Genomic DNA, 15564 nt, shown 5'->3' on the forward strand with positions numbered 1-15564 from the left:
GAGTACAATAAAAAATGTATGGATTTAGCGTTGACTAGCTTGCATTGGCACAGGAGCTTATTTTGAATGTGATAATAAAGATTTGTATTGAAATAAGTGAAAGTTTTTTTTTTGATGTCAATCCGGGTCAAATTTGATCAGATGTGAGGCACTTAAAATTATGTATTTTTAAGAAAGCTCTTGCTTAAGCTTACTCCTGGATTGTTAAACGTGTTGAGAGCAGTGTTGCAAAAGCTTTTCTTTAAAACTTTCCAGCTTTCAAACTTAATTTTTTACCCTTTTCGTATGAAAAGTCAAATATGGATCATCATTTATCCATACATCACACTCAATTTGATTAATTCACAGACGTACATTTGTGTCATATACATACATATAGTATATCGAAATGATTGAATGTGAAAGTATATTTAATATTCTCTGTACTCACCCGTGACTCGGTAACCATATATTCGGCAGTGAGTTGCTGCGCCAACAGCGTTCTCTCAAATGTGGCATGCCGCACGTTGCAGTTGTGCTGGTTGTTCTTGTTGGCAATGGTTTTGCATGTTTGCCAAATACTGATGTTGATGTTGCGGTTTTTGTTTTTGTTGTTGTTGTTGTTGCCATTACTTTAACTGCAGCTGCCGGTCTAGATTTGTTAGTTTTACAAGCATTTGCCACCATGTTGCCGCTACCAATGCATATTTGTTGCAAACACAAATAGAAAATTTGTAATTCGTTAGAAATGCTTGTAGTATATATGTATATAGATATTTATATTGTATATATGTGAGTATGTATGCTATTGTTGGCGCGTGAAGTTGAAAAATGAAATGTTGGCGATTTTACAAATGGATTTTTGAATTTTATGCTGCAGCCTTAGTATGTATGTTTGTATGTTTGTCTGTATACACATGTCTATATGTTTATATCCTGTTCCGTGTTTGAATGTTTTATAGCGGTTTTGCAGATTTTTTAATGCGCCGCTATTTGAATGAAACAATTCTGTTTAGGACTTTGGCGGAAATGGCAATAGCAAACATACATACACACATACATATGTACATATATGAACTTAAATACTGTATATGTGAAGTAAGAGGCGAGAAATTTATATTGAACCCACTGAAGAGCAAGTGTATACGGGCAGTTTGTTGTGGTTTGTTGAAAAATGTAAGCAAGTAAATGACAATTAGTGCAATTGACAGAGTTTGTGTGTTTTTGTTGTGGCTTTGTGTGTTCGCCGAGATGAGTTTATATTTTAAGTTCGTGTAAGATGTGAAATTGCAAATGCTATAGGCGAAGACTGTATCGATATAAAGTTAACTTAAAAATTTTTTCTAAAATTCATGTGGCAACTCTGTCACAAAAAATTATAAATAAAATATGCAGACACAATTTTCGTTTAATATTTGAAATATTTAATATTGTTTCACACTTTTTAGATTTTTTTGAGTAAGTCTATAATTTTGCCCTAGTTGGCAACTCTGTTCAAAAATATATTAACTAAACCTGTTTGATCGAATATTATGAATACAGTTTTGAAACGTCCTATGCGTGAATTTTCTTAATATTAATTATTTTTAAAATATATGGCAACTCTGTTAATATAATTTTTATGCAAAGCATCGTTACACAACTTTCGTTAAATTTGCGTAGTATTCAATATTCGTGTACATAAATAGATTTATATTAAGCCACTATTTTTCTGAAGTTGGCAACTCTTTTCAAAAATATATTAAATAACCTTTTTTGATCTCGAATATTAATGAAAACAGGTTTGATGCTTCCTATGCGTGCTCTTATAATATTAATTCTTGTTCAAAAAATATGGCAACTCTGTTAATATAATTTTGGAATAAAGTGTAGCCACAAAACTTTTCTTTAATTTCGTTATATTCAACATAGATTTGTTTGGAAAACTACATCATTTCGGCAGCTGGCAACGCTGTCAAAAAATATATTTTGATAAAACTTGTCGAAAACTTTTTTGGTCGGTTATTAAATACAGCTTTGAAGTGTTTGATTAGTAAAATGTTTTATTGTAATAAAATATATAATGCTGGCAACCCCTTTTGCTTTTTAAAATAATTTTTTAACCGAATTTCATGACTGCGTTCTTTATTACTCTTTCGCTCAAATAATTTTAAAGGTTAAAAAAAAAGTTTTGGTTCTAGAACATCGACATGTAACTACCAATATAGCGACCGAATGCCGAATCGGATCATTTGGTTCAAATATTGTCTTCACATTATCACGATCAGCCGATAAGTTATCCAAAGGATATATAGATCTTTCGATAATATTTCGAACTTGAAGAAGGTGTGCGGCCAAAAAAATTTGAAGATGAGGAACTAGAAGCATTACTAAATGATGGATGTTGCCAAACACAACGAGATCTTAGAATTTATAGGAGCCAAGTCTCAAGCAGTCATTTCAATGTATTATATCTACGTATATTACGATAACCTTAAATGAAAAAAGTTGAAGTTTGAAACTTGACCAACCAATGAAATCAATGGCAACGACACCAAGGTTATGCTCTTTATCAGGGAGGGATCAGACTGATGTACTCGTATTATGAAGTTATAAAACAATGGGAATCACCCTCTACTTATATGATTCCTCTAACCACTAGTATATATTATCCACAAATTCGCTACTTACCCATAAAGTCCTACATCCTCGGACTGACTTCGGTATTTCATCGCGTTGAAATCGATGTATTCGTTGTTTCGTTTATCTCTTATCGTTCGGTAGTCGTCGACACTGGCAGTTGCACGACGAATGGGTTGCCGAGCATTATCAGACGCACGTTTCCACACCCATTCGCCTACCACTTCCCTTTGACGTTCGCGTACTTTACCGTCTTGATTATAAAGCCTGAATGCTTCGCGTTCACGCGTTATTGGCATCTCGCATTCGCCTAAAAATATCGACGAAGTGTCCGTTACCGGCAAGCTGGCTGATTTGACAGCAAACGATGCCGCAGCACGACTTGTCAAAGTGTCATTTTTACTTGAGCCGGCGTCGGTGGTAGCCGACTTTGTTGGTAGTCCGCGCTTAGTGTTTTTGTTTTCTGTAATATTTTTTGTTGGCTTCGCATGCGATTCTTCGATACAATCCATAAGTGTAGCGCCGCTACATAACAGTGTCCACTGCGTTTTACTACGGGTGACACCTGCCAATGTACCATTATTTTTGTGCTCCATTCCCGCTACATTGAAATTAGAATTGACACTGACAGTAGAAATGTTGGAATTGTGCCGTTTTAAGTGTGGTGGATATGGTGATTTTTGCGTTTCACGCCCACTTCTCCTCATTTGCGACACTGTCTCGGCGGCCATACCGTTAGACGCGTGTGCGGAGTGATAGCGACGTAGTGGCACATCAACTTCGGCTGCGCGCTGACAATTCATTGTCAAATGTTTTTGTTCCTGCAGTGACATTTGACGTTTGGCGTAGGCGGCGTCGTCGTGTTGGGTGTGGGGCGTAGCATTCGGATTGCAAGCGCCGCAATGTGGCCAAAATGAACAGGTGGTTTGCGACTTTAATACTGCCTCTTGACGTTTTAAAGGATTTTTATTGCACCTGACAGTTGTTGTTGTAATTGGTCTTGATGTTGACATACTTGCTGTGGGCGTTTTCGCGTTGGTCAATTTTTGACTGTCGAACAAGAGAAGTAGAAGTAGATTTAGGCACAATCAATTACTACACCTTATAGGTTGTGCGTGGTGACTATTAGTGTTAGTGGTGAATTCTATATACCGTTATTTCCATTTCACTGCCAATATGAACATCTACAATGCGGTTTAGTGTGCACTGAGTGGTGAGTCTCGATCAAGCATATGACTTATACTTAGAAGGCGGGTTAGTGGTGAGTTTTGTTTATTATACATGAACGTGACTTAATTTTATTAAAGTTTAATAGCCGCAGGGTGCTTTTAATTTTATTTCGGGTTAGTGAAGTTTGGTGAATTTAAATCAGTTCATGTGTATACAGTGGTGAGTTTTGAATTTTTTTTGTTTAAGTGGTGAGTTTTGAACATCATACATGAGTTTTACTTACAATGCGTTTTTATGGTGTTAATATACAGACGCTGGTTTGTTAGTGATGAGCTCAGTAAGCGTTAGTGGTGAATTTTAATTGCAATTTAATTGCTTTGATTGGTGTTTTGGGGAATATATAAAAATTTTACACAATGTTTAGAAAATTAAAAGTGCACATATTTGACAGTTTTGGAGGTTAGTGGTGTTAACGAATTTTTTTGACTTATTAAGGGATTTTTGGAGCTTTTGCAGTTGAAATTTATTGCATTTTTAAAATGGCTGGGAGTTGCCATATTAATTTATGATTTTTTTTTATGATTTACTTATAACTAGCACTATATTCATAATGTTTTATGCTTAAAATTTATATTTTTGAATTTTCTGTAAGATTTTGGTGTGTTTTTTATTTAAATTTAATTTTTAATTTTTCCAAACCTTGTAATTGACTAATGTAAGAACTGTCATTCTTATGTTTATGTTTGCATAATATGTTTTATTTTATTTATTTTAATTTTATTGATTACTGCCTTATTTATGCATTATTTTACGCTAACTGTAATCACTAAGTCTAATTACTGTAATTTGTTGTTGTAAGCTTAGTTTTCTAAATTATGTCCACATTTACTTTTTTCGAGTTATTATATTTAATTTTCATTAAAGCAGTCTTTTTGCAGCATATGTAGCGTTGCCACTTAATTACATACGTTATTCACCACACTTATTATAGCCTAACACTGCTTTAACGTTACAAAACAGTTAATTATATTGCGAAGAGTTCATGGTTAACATTTCAGTACTGTTACTTTGTATCCACCACAAGTTTAATTACTTTAGACATATTCACCATAGCGGTTTTCAGTATTATTTTCACATTTTTCAACAAAAATTGCAGTTTTATATGTTCACTTACACCATGGTTTATATTTTCAACATATCTTTTGCCGTTATCTATGCTATTTTCACCACATGTGGTATATTTATGCATTTAGTTTATTTACTGTACTCGTTGTGTGGTGAAAATATGGCGTTTAATGCTGCGCTTTTTCATTTTGGAGATGATAAATTCTTGCAGCGTTGTATTTTCGTTCGTAACATACCTTTCGTTGCACTAACGAGTTGCAGTCTTAGTGACGTTGGTGAATTTGCTATTTCAGTGCGTATGCTATAAAAATTACGCATTCTAATGCGCGGACGAGCAAGTATATGAGACAATGACTAGGGTGGTGAGTGCGTGAGAGAGAGAGAGAGAGGGGAGAGAGAGTGGTAACAATGATTATTATTATGCTGCACAGCTGAGGTGAGTAATTTATAACTCTCTTTTACTTTACAATTGCACATACACACACATACGAGACCGAGGTGAGTTAATGAGCGACAGAAACAACTATTTGCTAATAACGGTTAGTGTTTAAAATATTCGCTCGTAGTTAGACATTAGTATTATTATAGTGTGGTTAATATTAACGACGTGCAGCTACGCAATCAGTCAGTCAGGCAAACAGGCAGACAAACAGGCAGGATAAGGCAGTCATAGTTAATGTTAAGTGAGCTCGCCGCCACCGATTCGCATGCATATGAACCCCACGTGCACTCTCTATTAGTTTGCACCTCTCCGAAATCTAACTAAATTCGGCGGACCAGAAGGCTTGGAGCAGCTCTTCAATACCTGTTGCGACTGCTGCCACCGCTGCGTGCAGCGCTCTCTCGCGACGATTCGCGCGTATGCGGATGCCGATAGATATGCTCGCCACGGTAATCGCCAGCACCGCTTGCGCTCTCCGGCGTCAGCTGGCTCTCACGTCCCGTTGTGTTGCTGTGTTGACGCTCCAGCGAATACTGCGACTCGCTGGGACTGTGTGTATGACCGAGTGAACGTTGCTGCTTCAACGAGCTGCCCGTTGCACTCACCGAAGCTTTGCTTGTGGTCGGCTGTTCGTAGATATGATCGTTATTGAAGAAATTCAATTCGCTATTGCCGCCGCTATTGATTGTTTCGCGATTACGCAACAACGCTGGCGGCAAATCATATTCACCACTATCGCCTCGTCGAAAATCCATAATCGGTGAACGATCGAGGGATTTACGCAACATATCGTAGGTGAGTTCATGATCACATAGGCGTGTGCCGTAATTTTGCGGACTCGTCGATTGTCGTGGTATATTGAGATTGTTGCATGATGAACCCGACGATTGTGGTGAACGTGAGTTGCGTTCACCACTACCCGTGCCGACGGGTGAAGAGCGTCGCAACCGGCTGCTCCTATTATTATTACTGCTGCCAGTGTTGACACCCATGCCGGGATCGGCGATTGCTTGCAGATAACGCATGCCGCTGCCGCTGGTTGTGGACAAATTATTGCTGATCGCATTTAACGGATCACGATAGTCTTCGTCGAATGAGCGACTCTTGTCGAAGTCCAAGCGAAGCGGCACGTTCGGGTTATTGCCACCGCCGCCGCTTACGGCGTGACTGTGTCCCTTAAGCGCCACTTGTGTGCTGTAATTGCAGTAGTCGAAATCGAAGGAGCGACTTTTATCGATATCATTATTGCGTGTTCGTCCGGCACTCGTGTTGTTGCCGCTCAGTAGTAGCGACTGCGATTTGCTGCTAGTGCGTATGGGTGGACGCGCAGGCATGGCGTTTCCGTTGCTGATCCGTACCCCGGCTTGTTGGTAGGTGGGCTGCGCGTTTGGTGTATGATAAGTAACGGCGGGCCCTTGTGATTGTCCCATGGACACGATAACTTTGTGCGAACGGTTCGGTGAACGTTCGCTGAGCCGTATCAAGACCGTACATGGTTATATAAACATTCTTAGAAAAGGTTAGCGATTGCTAACGGAAGTTTTATTATAGGTCATCCAGTTAAGAGACTAAAACTGAAAAAGCTTATAGTATGTGGCTCGGAAAGCTTTGATACAAGCTTTGGCTATCGGTTGCATGAAAAAGGCTTTAGTAGAGGCTTGTAAATAGTGTAAAACCTCAAAGAAAGTCTCTCTTAGAGCCAGCGGTTGCTAAAAAAGAGAGTTAGTTTCCCTAGCTTAGCTCCAGTCAGACCGAAATTGCACTCTAAACTGTGAACCACCAAGCATACCGTCTTAATACTATGCGATTCTTAATTTTCAAACTCACCTCGAACGTCGTATACGATGCTCATCCACCTGCTTGGCATTCCGCCCCAGCGAGCGTCGATGCTGTGAACGTCCACCACTACCGGTCAAAGCCACCATACCTGTATTGACCACAGTACCTCCTACCAAAGCGGTATTCGGCATGCCAGTAACACTGCCAACCGCAGCACTGACATTAATAACTCCGCCATCAAGTTGTTCAGCGCTTACAACCCCACCGCCGCCGCCACTATAACTTGAACTTGACGAGCTACGCGATATATTCGTTGCGGGTTGACCTTCAGTTAAACGCTGTTTACGTTCGAGCGTATTACTGCGTGAACTCGAATTCTGTCGTGAACCCATTAACGATGCTTGTGAGCCGCCTTTTCGGCGTCGATCCTCTGGCGTGAGTGATCGAGATTCGGGTGTTAGCGATCGTTGCTTTCGTATGCTACTCGATGAGCTATGCGATTCGTTACGTTCGGGCGTTAGCGAACGTTGTCGTTGCGTTTTCAATGGTGATATGCTGTGATGATAATTGGCGGTGAGGAATTCATTCGAACCTTCGCCGCCAGCCCAATCCAATCGGTCGCGCGAGATCCGTAAAAAAATGTAAATATGGCGAAAATTGAGTTAGATATAACCAAGGTAATAAAAATATATAGATTTTGAGCAGCATCGAAATAGAAATTTGAATGGAAGTAACGTGGTTGGGAAGATTTCCTCTAGGATTTACAGAAAAACAGGCAAATTCCTGGACTCCGGTGGTGTGTAGAAAAACCAGGAACCGAAAACAGAGAATTTGCAGATTACCTCGTGAGGTGCCAAGGAACGCAGTTGGATTGACTGTCAGTTATTATTATCAACTCCCATTCTACAGATAGCGGTTCTAGGTTGCCTTTTATTGCTAGCTCATCAGCTTTACACTTTCCTGTGACCAGCCCTGAACGCACTGTTAATGAGTTCAAGGCTAGTATAGCTGCGCTACTATCTGACTGGATGGTCACTTCTCTGAAGGAGGCTATACGCCGGAGTAGTAAATCTACTGCTACGTTAATGCCTGCAACGTCGGCCTTGAGGATACTGCAATAGTCAGGAAGTCTGAAACTGGAATAAATGACAGTCAACCCCTTCACCAATATTTCCTCAAAGCTTTGACCCATCCGTGGATAAGAACTAGTCCCTCACCGGTATATGGGAAGAAAATGAGCCTCCAGAGATTGATTTATTGACTCCATGACCGAAGTGATGCAGTATGAAATCAAAGCCACGGGCAATATAAGCAGGTTGGTGTTAATTGCCATGGTTGGAGTCCACCTTAGTGCACCACAAATGCTGCTGAGCGTCACCGATTGAATGCTCTGAGAGATTCTTTGCAAGAGTGGTTTTTTTTAGAGCCCTCTACGGTGTCATAGTGCCAGAGGACCACTTTAAGTAAAAGACCCCACCTTTTGCCAATGGTCTACAGCAGTACAAAGCAATCGATTCCTTTTTTCTCTCTCTACAATATTCTGCTTTCATGAAAGCTTCCTATCCAGAATTAACCTTAGATTTTTTACTGTATCCGCAGGTTACAGACGGATTTCTCCAATTCGCGGCAGCGACGCCGCCGGGATCTTCTATCTTCTAGTGAATAAACCCATCTCGGTTTATTTGGGTTGATTTGTTACGACGCTGAGATATCTCTGCGTCAATTCGTAAACGGTACTCAGGAACTTTCCTTTGACCATAAGCGCCACATCGTCTGAATAGGCAATCACCCTGCCACCACGATCTTCATGTTTTTTAAGCAGGTCATTAACGATCAGGATCCATGGAAAAGGCGACGCTTGTGGCGTTTTCCTTACTCACATTTCATCGAGCACGTGAGTTTCTCCATTCCGTTACAATCACTCTGTCGCACAGGAGACTGAAAATTAGGTGTTTGATGTATGATTCAACCCTAAGACCGCCCAGAGCAGTTGCGGCTGCTTCCTACAGGACGTTATTGAAACCTCCCTCAATATCAAGGAAGGTTCCAACATCGAATTCCTTACGCCACCTTAGGCCAAGACACGATTTGCCTCTACAATAAGCATGCTGCGCTCCTGATAAATGGTCCCTCGGAATGCTCCCCCTTATATTCTAATCCATTAGTCTATCCAGAGTTTTTAGTAAGAAGAAGGAGAGGCTGATGGCGTGACTCTGACTCATATCCAGTCCCCCGGGATGTAATCCGGTCTTCCTTAAAAAGTTGTGTAATGTTTTCCATCATATACAAAAGTTATTGTGTAATAGTCCGAGCCTTCTTTCTACCTGCCATTTGCCGTTGAAAAATCTCTATTTTTGGTGTATAAGTTAATCAAGAGCAGGAGTCATAGCAGAGTAAAGAAACCCTTTTATATCTGCTTACTCAACAAGCCAGCTCGGTATAAGCGAAACGGGCTCGGATTTTTATTTGGCCAAGGACTTTGTTACTGAAAATTATTTGAAGAATGTTGTTTACATCTGTAAAAGTAACAACAATCTATTGCCTACCACCAGAACTTTGGCTCTATCTCTAACATATTCTAATCTTCAGTCATATATGTAAGTGTTTCTCGTTCCTTCTATTTCACAAGACTCTTGCTTACATTTATCAAAATTTTTCAATTCCAAAAACTTAAAACTTTAATCCCCCGCTTTTTTAAACGTTCGTTGACTCTTATCCTATTTAAAAATTTAAGAACCAAGTGCAACGAAGTAAAAAACGAAAATTAGTCACTTTTCACACCTGTATTTATGGCGTATACCCACGTATAGCTCACTAATATAATCCCTATGCTCTTCCGCTGCCAAGACGACCTACACATTCCACCAAAGTCGACGAGAGTTTTGCATTTGTCAAAGCAACGCTGGAACTTTGACATTATGCTCGCATTCATTCCGTTGTTGCGCTTCATTGCACACGCACATAAAACGGATCTGGGGATCTAACGGTAGTCAGCGATGAATGAATGCAGCAGCAGGCATCTGTATGTAAATCGGAGTCGTATATATGCTTATATAATATAATGGAGACATACATACAAACATACATATGTGCATATGAGCTGATTTAAGCTCGAATGAGCGAATCCTTGAAACTTTCGTGAAGCTTTGCAGCAACTGACGCCGCGCTGTGCCGGCTACATGCACAACTCGGCTCGGCTGCAATGAATGCATTTCAAATAATTTAAAGTTAAGTTGCAAACTTTTTCAATTGCCTTTTTCCATGTTCAGTAAAGCTGCAATAAAATATTGAGTTTTCAATGAAAATGTGCAAATGAATTGATGGCATATACCAGAAGAGATCATATGAACCAGGAACTTATTAGCTTCAAATGTAAAAGAGCAGGCTTAAAGCATGTGCCTCTTTAAGTAAAGTTTATTAATTAAAGAGTGAAGGAATTAATTAAGCTGCTGATTGAATAATTATAACCCTATAACTGCTAATTAAGCCAAAATTAAGCGGTTGTTGAAATCATGCAGAGTTATAAACGTTTCAGACAGGCCCTTAACTGAGGCAAATAGAATGTTTTCAAATATATGGTAGGTTAAAAAATTATCAGCCCTACAAAAAGAGTAGGTTAAATGGAGCGCCTCTTTATATTAAGTGACTACTTAACCGGTTAATTAAACCAGTAATTGAGTAATTAAAGAAGTCGTAAACTCTTTCTGAGTTAAAAAGGTAAGCGTCTTCAGTTTATAAGTGTCTCCGGTAGGTCATGAACCGAAGCAATTACTCATACCAAGTTAAAACGTAAATAAGTCAATAATTGAGTGACTAATTGAACAATTAAGAAAGTCTTTTGCTTGGACTGGGTTTATAAGCGTTTCAGGCAAGCCATTAAATGAGCGAATTAGCAATTTTTCTTTTTATACATCATATCTAAAACGCCTGAAACATTCATTATCTGGTATTCTTGGCTATAGAAAAATGGAAGCGCATGGTTCAGGTTAATGTTGTAGCGGTTAATATATCCCGTTCAGTAGACTCGGCACCGTTCTCAGCAACTCGGACCGACGTTTGCAATGACTTGGATCGTTTTACGTCAAGATCTTTAGTAAAAAAGTGTCCAAAAAGCAACTTGTACAAGAACTGCAGCCGCTCGACCTTACCAAGCGATAACCGTCAATGGCCACTATTATCGCGGCATGAAAACCGACTATTTAATGTCTTAAATTGAAGCTCGCGGTCTTGGCGACATTTGGTTTCAACAAGACGGCGTCACTTTCCAGAAATCGCATCAATCAATGGATTTATTGAGAGAACTCTTAGGTGATCAGATAATTTCACGCCAATTGCCGATCAAATGGCCACCGAGATCGTGTGATATCAGACCGTTAGACTTTTTCCTGTGCGGATATGTAAAGTCTAAAATCGATGCGGACATTTCCTGCTTCGATTCAGGTCTTGGAGAAAAGCATCACGCGTGTCATTAAGGGATTTACCATCTTCAAAAAATAAATGCCAAATAATGTTAAATTTGAAGTTTCTTATCTTTTTTTTACTTAGGAAACCTCGAAATGGATCACCATATATTGATATATCGCGGTCAACACGGAATAAGTAGGAATTTAATTTCCTACAATATACTGGTCGAAGTGGCACAAGAGTCACTCTAGATTCTTGGGGAAAATAGTTGAGGACGAGACTTTAAAGCTCAGACAACTGAACAAAGAAGCGGTGATTCAGTCTTTTTCCAGAGGAGGAATTCAATAATGGAATATAGATAGGTTTGGTTCCGCGCAGTGTTAAGTTAAAACTAGTGCAAAAGAAAATGCGACAGAGAATGAGGGAAGCAGACCCGCGGATCTAAGATTAAGTAAGAGTAAGTGCACAAGTATTCTCGAACGTATAGGGGAAGTAAAAAAAAAAGAAAGGCGAAGAGCAATTACTTATGTATATTATATAATAACATATAGTACAACAAAAAAATTCAAAGTGGCCAGGAACCTGAAATTAAATTTAAAAACTAGGAATCGCTAATTCATAGAAGCTCTGGAGTTTTAGCCACAGCTACGAAGCCACAACAGAAATACACACCATACATTTTCTCTTACAAGAACACAATTTATTCTTCGAACTCACCTGATCTCGCGCCACTATCGCATGAGTTCAGTCGCTGACTCGCCGTCGTGTCGAAACTGCGAAAACGTGACATACCCACGCTGACCATTGGCTGTTGTTGACTGCCCACAATTGCGCCACCGCTGGAACCGCGACTGAACTGTGACTTTCGCGAGCGCACCAACACATTGTGGCTCTTCGAGCGCTCAAACGAACGCTCATGACGCGAACGCGGTGAAAAACGACTGCTGGCGCCCGCATTCGCATTCGCGCTAGCCAAACTGTAGGCGGGCGGCGCCTCCTTTATGGACGCGTTCAAATAGGCAGTGGTTTGTGGGTGCTGATACTTCGGCGAATTATCACGGCTACGTAAACTGCCGCTGCTGCCGCCGACCGAATCTTTCTTTGTCAAATAGTTGGGTGAATTGCCGGTGAGCGTGCTGAAGTTCGGCGAACGTTCGCGCTGCAGTGGTGGACGCTCCGACAGATTGCCATCGAAACTGCGCGAAAATGTTTCGACATAAGTGTCGGCTGGCACATTGCGACGCGCATCATACTCAAAACTGCGTGAAAACACCATACCCTTGCCAGCGCCGCCGTTACTCACACTCGAGACGAGTAAATTGTTAGCGGTTAACGCTGATTGATGTTGACGTATTGGTATGGTTTTACGACGGTCAACATATTTCGATTTACTGCTATCTTGGAAAGCGGGAGGTGGCGAGAGGATGGGCGTAATGGGCGGTGGGGAGTCGGCATCGTGTAAATTACGCACTGGCAGGAAACCGGGACGTTCATTGAGTATGCTAGCCAGCTGCGGATCGACGATTCGATAGCCTGGACGCAAAGCATTGTCGCGCGTTGTCACAAACACCGGACCGCCCGCGTTGCCCGCGCGCGCTTGATTGCGCTGTATCAGCTCCTCCACTTTGCTGGCCGGATATTTACCCATACTGAATGCTGGATCCAGCGAATATTGTTGCTGTTGCTGTAGCGCTTGACGCGCTCTATCCGAACGTCGCGTATTATCGATTTGTATGACGCGCACTGTACGCCGTAGATCGCGTTCGCGCTCGCGTTCACGCTCACCATCAACACTACCGCCATTTTGATGCGCATAGCTGGCGTTACGATAGCCAGCGCCACCGCTAACGCCAACGCCGCCGCGATTTTCCTCGCTATTACGCTTTGTGTTCACCTGCACCCAGCCGGATTTGTTGAGAAAGATTTCCTCCTTATTGCCATGTGTCGACTTGCGCGCGCCCGTTACTTTCGCGGGCACACCATAATAATGTTCACCAAATAGATAGGTGGGCATGTGAGCGCCACCGCCGGCCGCGGGCCCACCTACCGTTGCGCTACCGCCGCCACCACCCATGTGGTAATGCATTCTACGCGCTTCCAGTTTTTCGTTGAAGCTGCGCGTTGATGCCTCGAGACTTTCGCGACGCTTCGCCACGTACTGTTGAAAGGCGGAGAGGTGTGGTGTGGTTTCGCCACAACTGCCGCCACTACCGCTGCCAGCACCAGCAGACGCGTTGTTGGCTACTTTCAAGTTTAGCGCACCAGTTGTTATGTTGCTGTGTCGCTGTTCGTCGCTGCCGCCAACAGCAGCCGTGTCATGCTCGTAACCACGGCGATTGCTGCTGCCGCTATGATGGCGCGATGGACTGGCGCGCAAGCGTGTACGTCGTTTTTTGGGCGGTAACGCGGGTAACGGTAGTGTGCTGACGTCAAGTTTGTCGTGTGTCGACGAGGAGAGTTCGTCGTTCTGTGATTCGCGTGTTACAGAGTCGCGCGTTAGGTGACTATCGTCCGACTGCGCTTCGCTCGAGTCCACGCAGGTGGAGTAGTCCTGCCGGTAGAGCGGTGGTCGTTTACCTTGATCGCGTGGCGCTTTGAGTTGCGGAGTTTGTTGATCGGAGTCTAGTGATGAATGTGCTGTTGTGGTTATTGTGGGTAGATTAGTGGAACTGAAAAGAAAAAGTGGAAAGCAAGAAGTTGATAAAGGGTATTTGAAAATATTATTTGCGAATATGTGTGTAAATAAGTAGAAATATTAATATATCTCAAAGTCTAATAGTTTTATTAAAAATCATGAAAAGTAGTATTATTAGGAGATGGATATTATGGACAAAGCTCAAAAACATTAATAAAAATGTGAGCTTACTATCGGTCAAGCTCTTCTGTGAAAGCTTTTCCTACCTTGACGATTTGGGTATAATTTAGAACAGTTAAGACGTTTTTGCTCCTGAGATAGCGAGCAATTAGTTAAGCCGCCTCTCTCCTTTTCTTTATTTTTTTCCTCTTCCACTTTTCTCGGTCTCTTTCTTTAAAAAGGCATATTATGAGAACTCTCAATCGCTTCCAGGAGATAAATGATGTGGAATCAATGTTCTGTAAGGCTGAGTGGAATGTATGTATATTTTTCGGCCTAGGTTTCATATTCAAGTTCTTGAATTATAAGAATCCCTAATCTTTATGAACCTTTATCTGGAAAAGCTCTCCAAATTTTTTTGATTAATTTTTGAATTCAACTTTGCCTCCAGTAAAGCATCATTATTATGAGAAATATCACATCTATTTATAAGGGGATCTTGAAGACGGATGAGTTTCCTAGATACTAAATCAGTGAATATTGAAAAATCAAGACCCACAGGGAATGCAGTTTGGGGCGCCTCCGAGTTGGTGCATCGTAGGTAACGCTAAATGCCCTGCGATCTTCATGATTATGATGTAGAATTAGCTCTTTAAGAGTTGGTTAGAACCTTCAGCGAGCAGTTGCGGTATTCTGACATCTGAGTAAGATGGAGTGATACCTAACGGTTGAGAGGCAATTGTTGCCTTAAAACCCCGGACAGGCCTCAGTGTACAATTACTCCCGTCGTCGTTAAGTTGGCGTGGTAAGTGTATGTTGAGACCGACGCTGGTCGGTTGTTAGCGTATAGCCTCATAAGGATTTGTGTGAACCCTCGACTTGATCTTCCTACTGAGGCAACCTTGGGATATTTTCGGAGGACGGGTAACGGCTCTGAGTGGGGATCCAATAAGCATGGACAGCAAACACTTGAAAACAAAATAAACTTGGACGAAACGGTGAGGATTGCAAGTGTAGGGATGTTACCTTTTATAAACAGTAGATCGAAGGAAGCCGCTAGAAATCGCCGTATAAAAAATTGGGTAGAACCTTCATACGCGGCGGAATCGCTAGTAGTAACAAAGAAACCTCTGCTAGACGCTTGAGGGGCTCTACGGGAGGCAAAAAATAAATCAGAAGACAGACCGCTGCTTGACAGCCAAAATCTTGGAGCGCTACGATAACAAACAGGCTGCGCAGATATATGGGCAGT

General features: G+C 41.3%; 1 protein-coding gene across 1 annotated transcript in view; it reads right to left on the minus strand.

Moving 5' to 3' along the window:
• Window positions 1-15564, minus strand: part of LOC120776533 — a 324462-nt gene that overhangs the window by 179287 nt on the left and 129611 nt on the right. The window contains 5 exon segments of the mRNA XM_040107267.1: window positions 431-673; window positions 2650-3648; window positions 5699-6844; window positions 7163-7745; window positions 12236-14187. Of these exon segments, the coding sequence (XP_039963201.1) occupies window positions 431-673; window positions 2650-3648; window positions 5699-6844; window positions 7163-7745; window positions 12236-14187 (4923 nt within the window).

The sequence above is a fragment of the Bactrocera tryoni genome, chromosome 5, assembly GCF_016617805.1.
Source record: "Bactrocera tryoni isolate S06 chromosome 5, CSIRO_BtryS06_freeze2, whole genome shotgun sequence".
NCBI lineage: Eukaryota > Metazoa > Arthropoda > Insecta > Diptera > Tephritidae > Bactrocera > Bactrocera tryoni.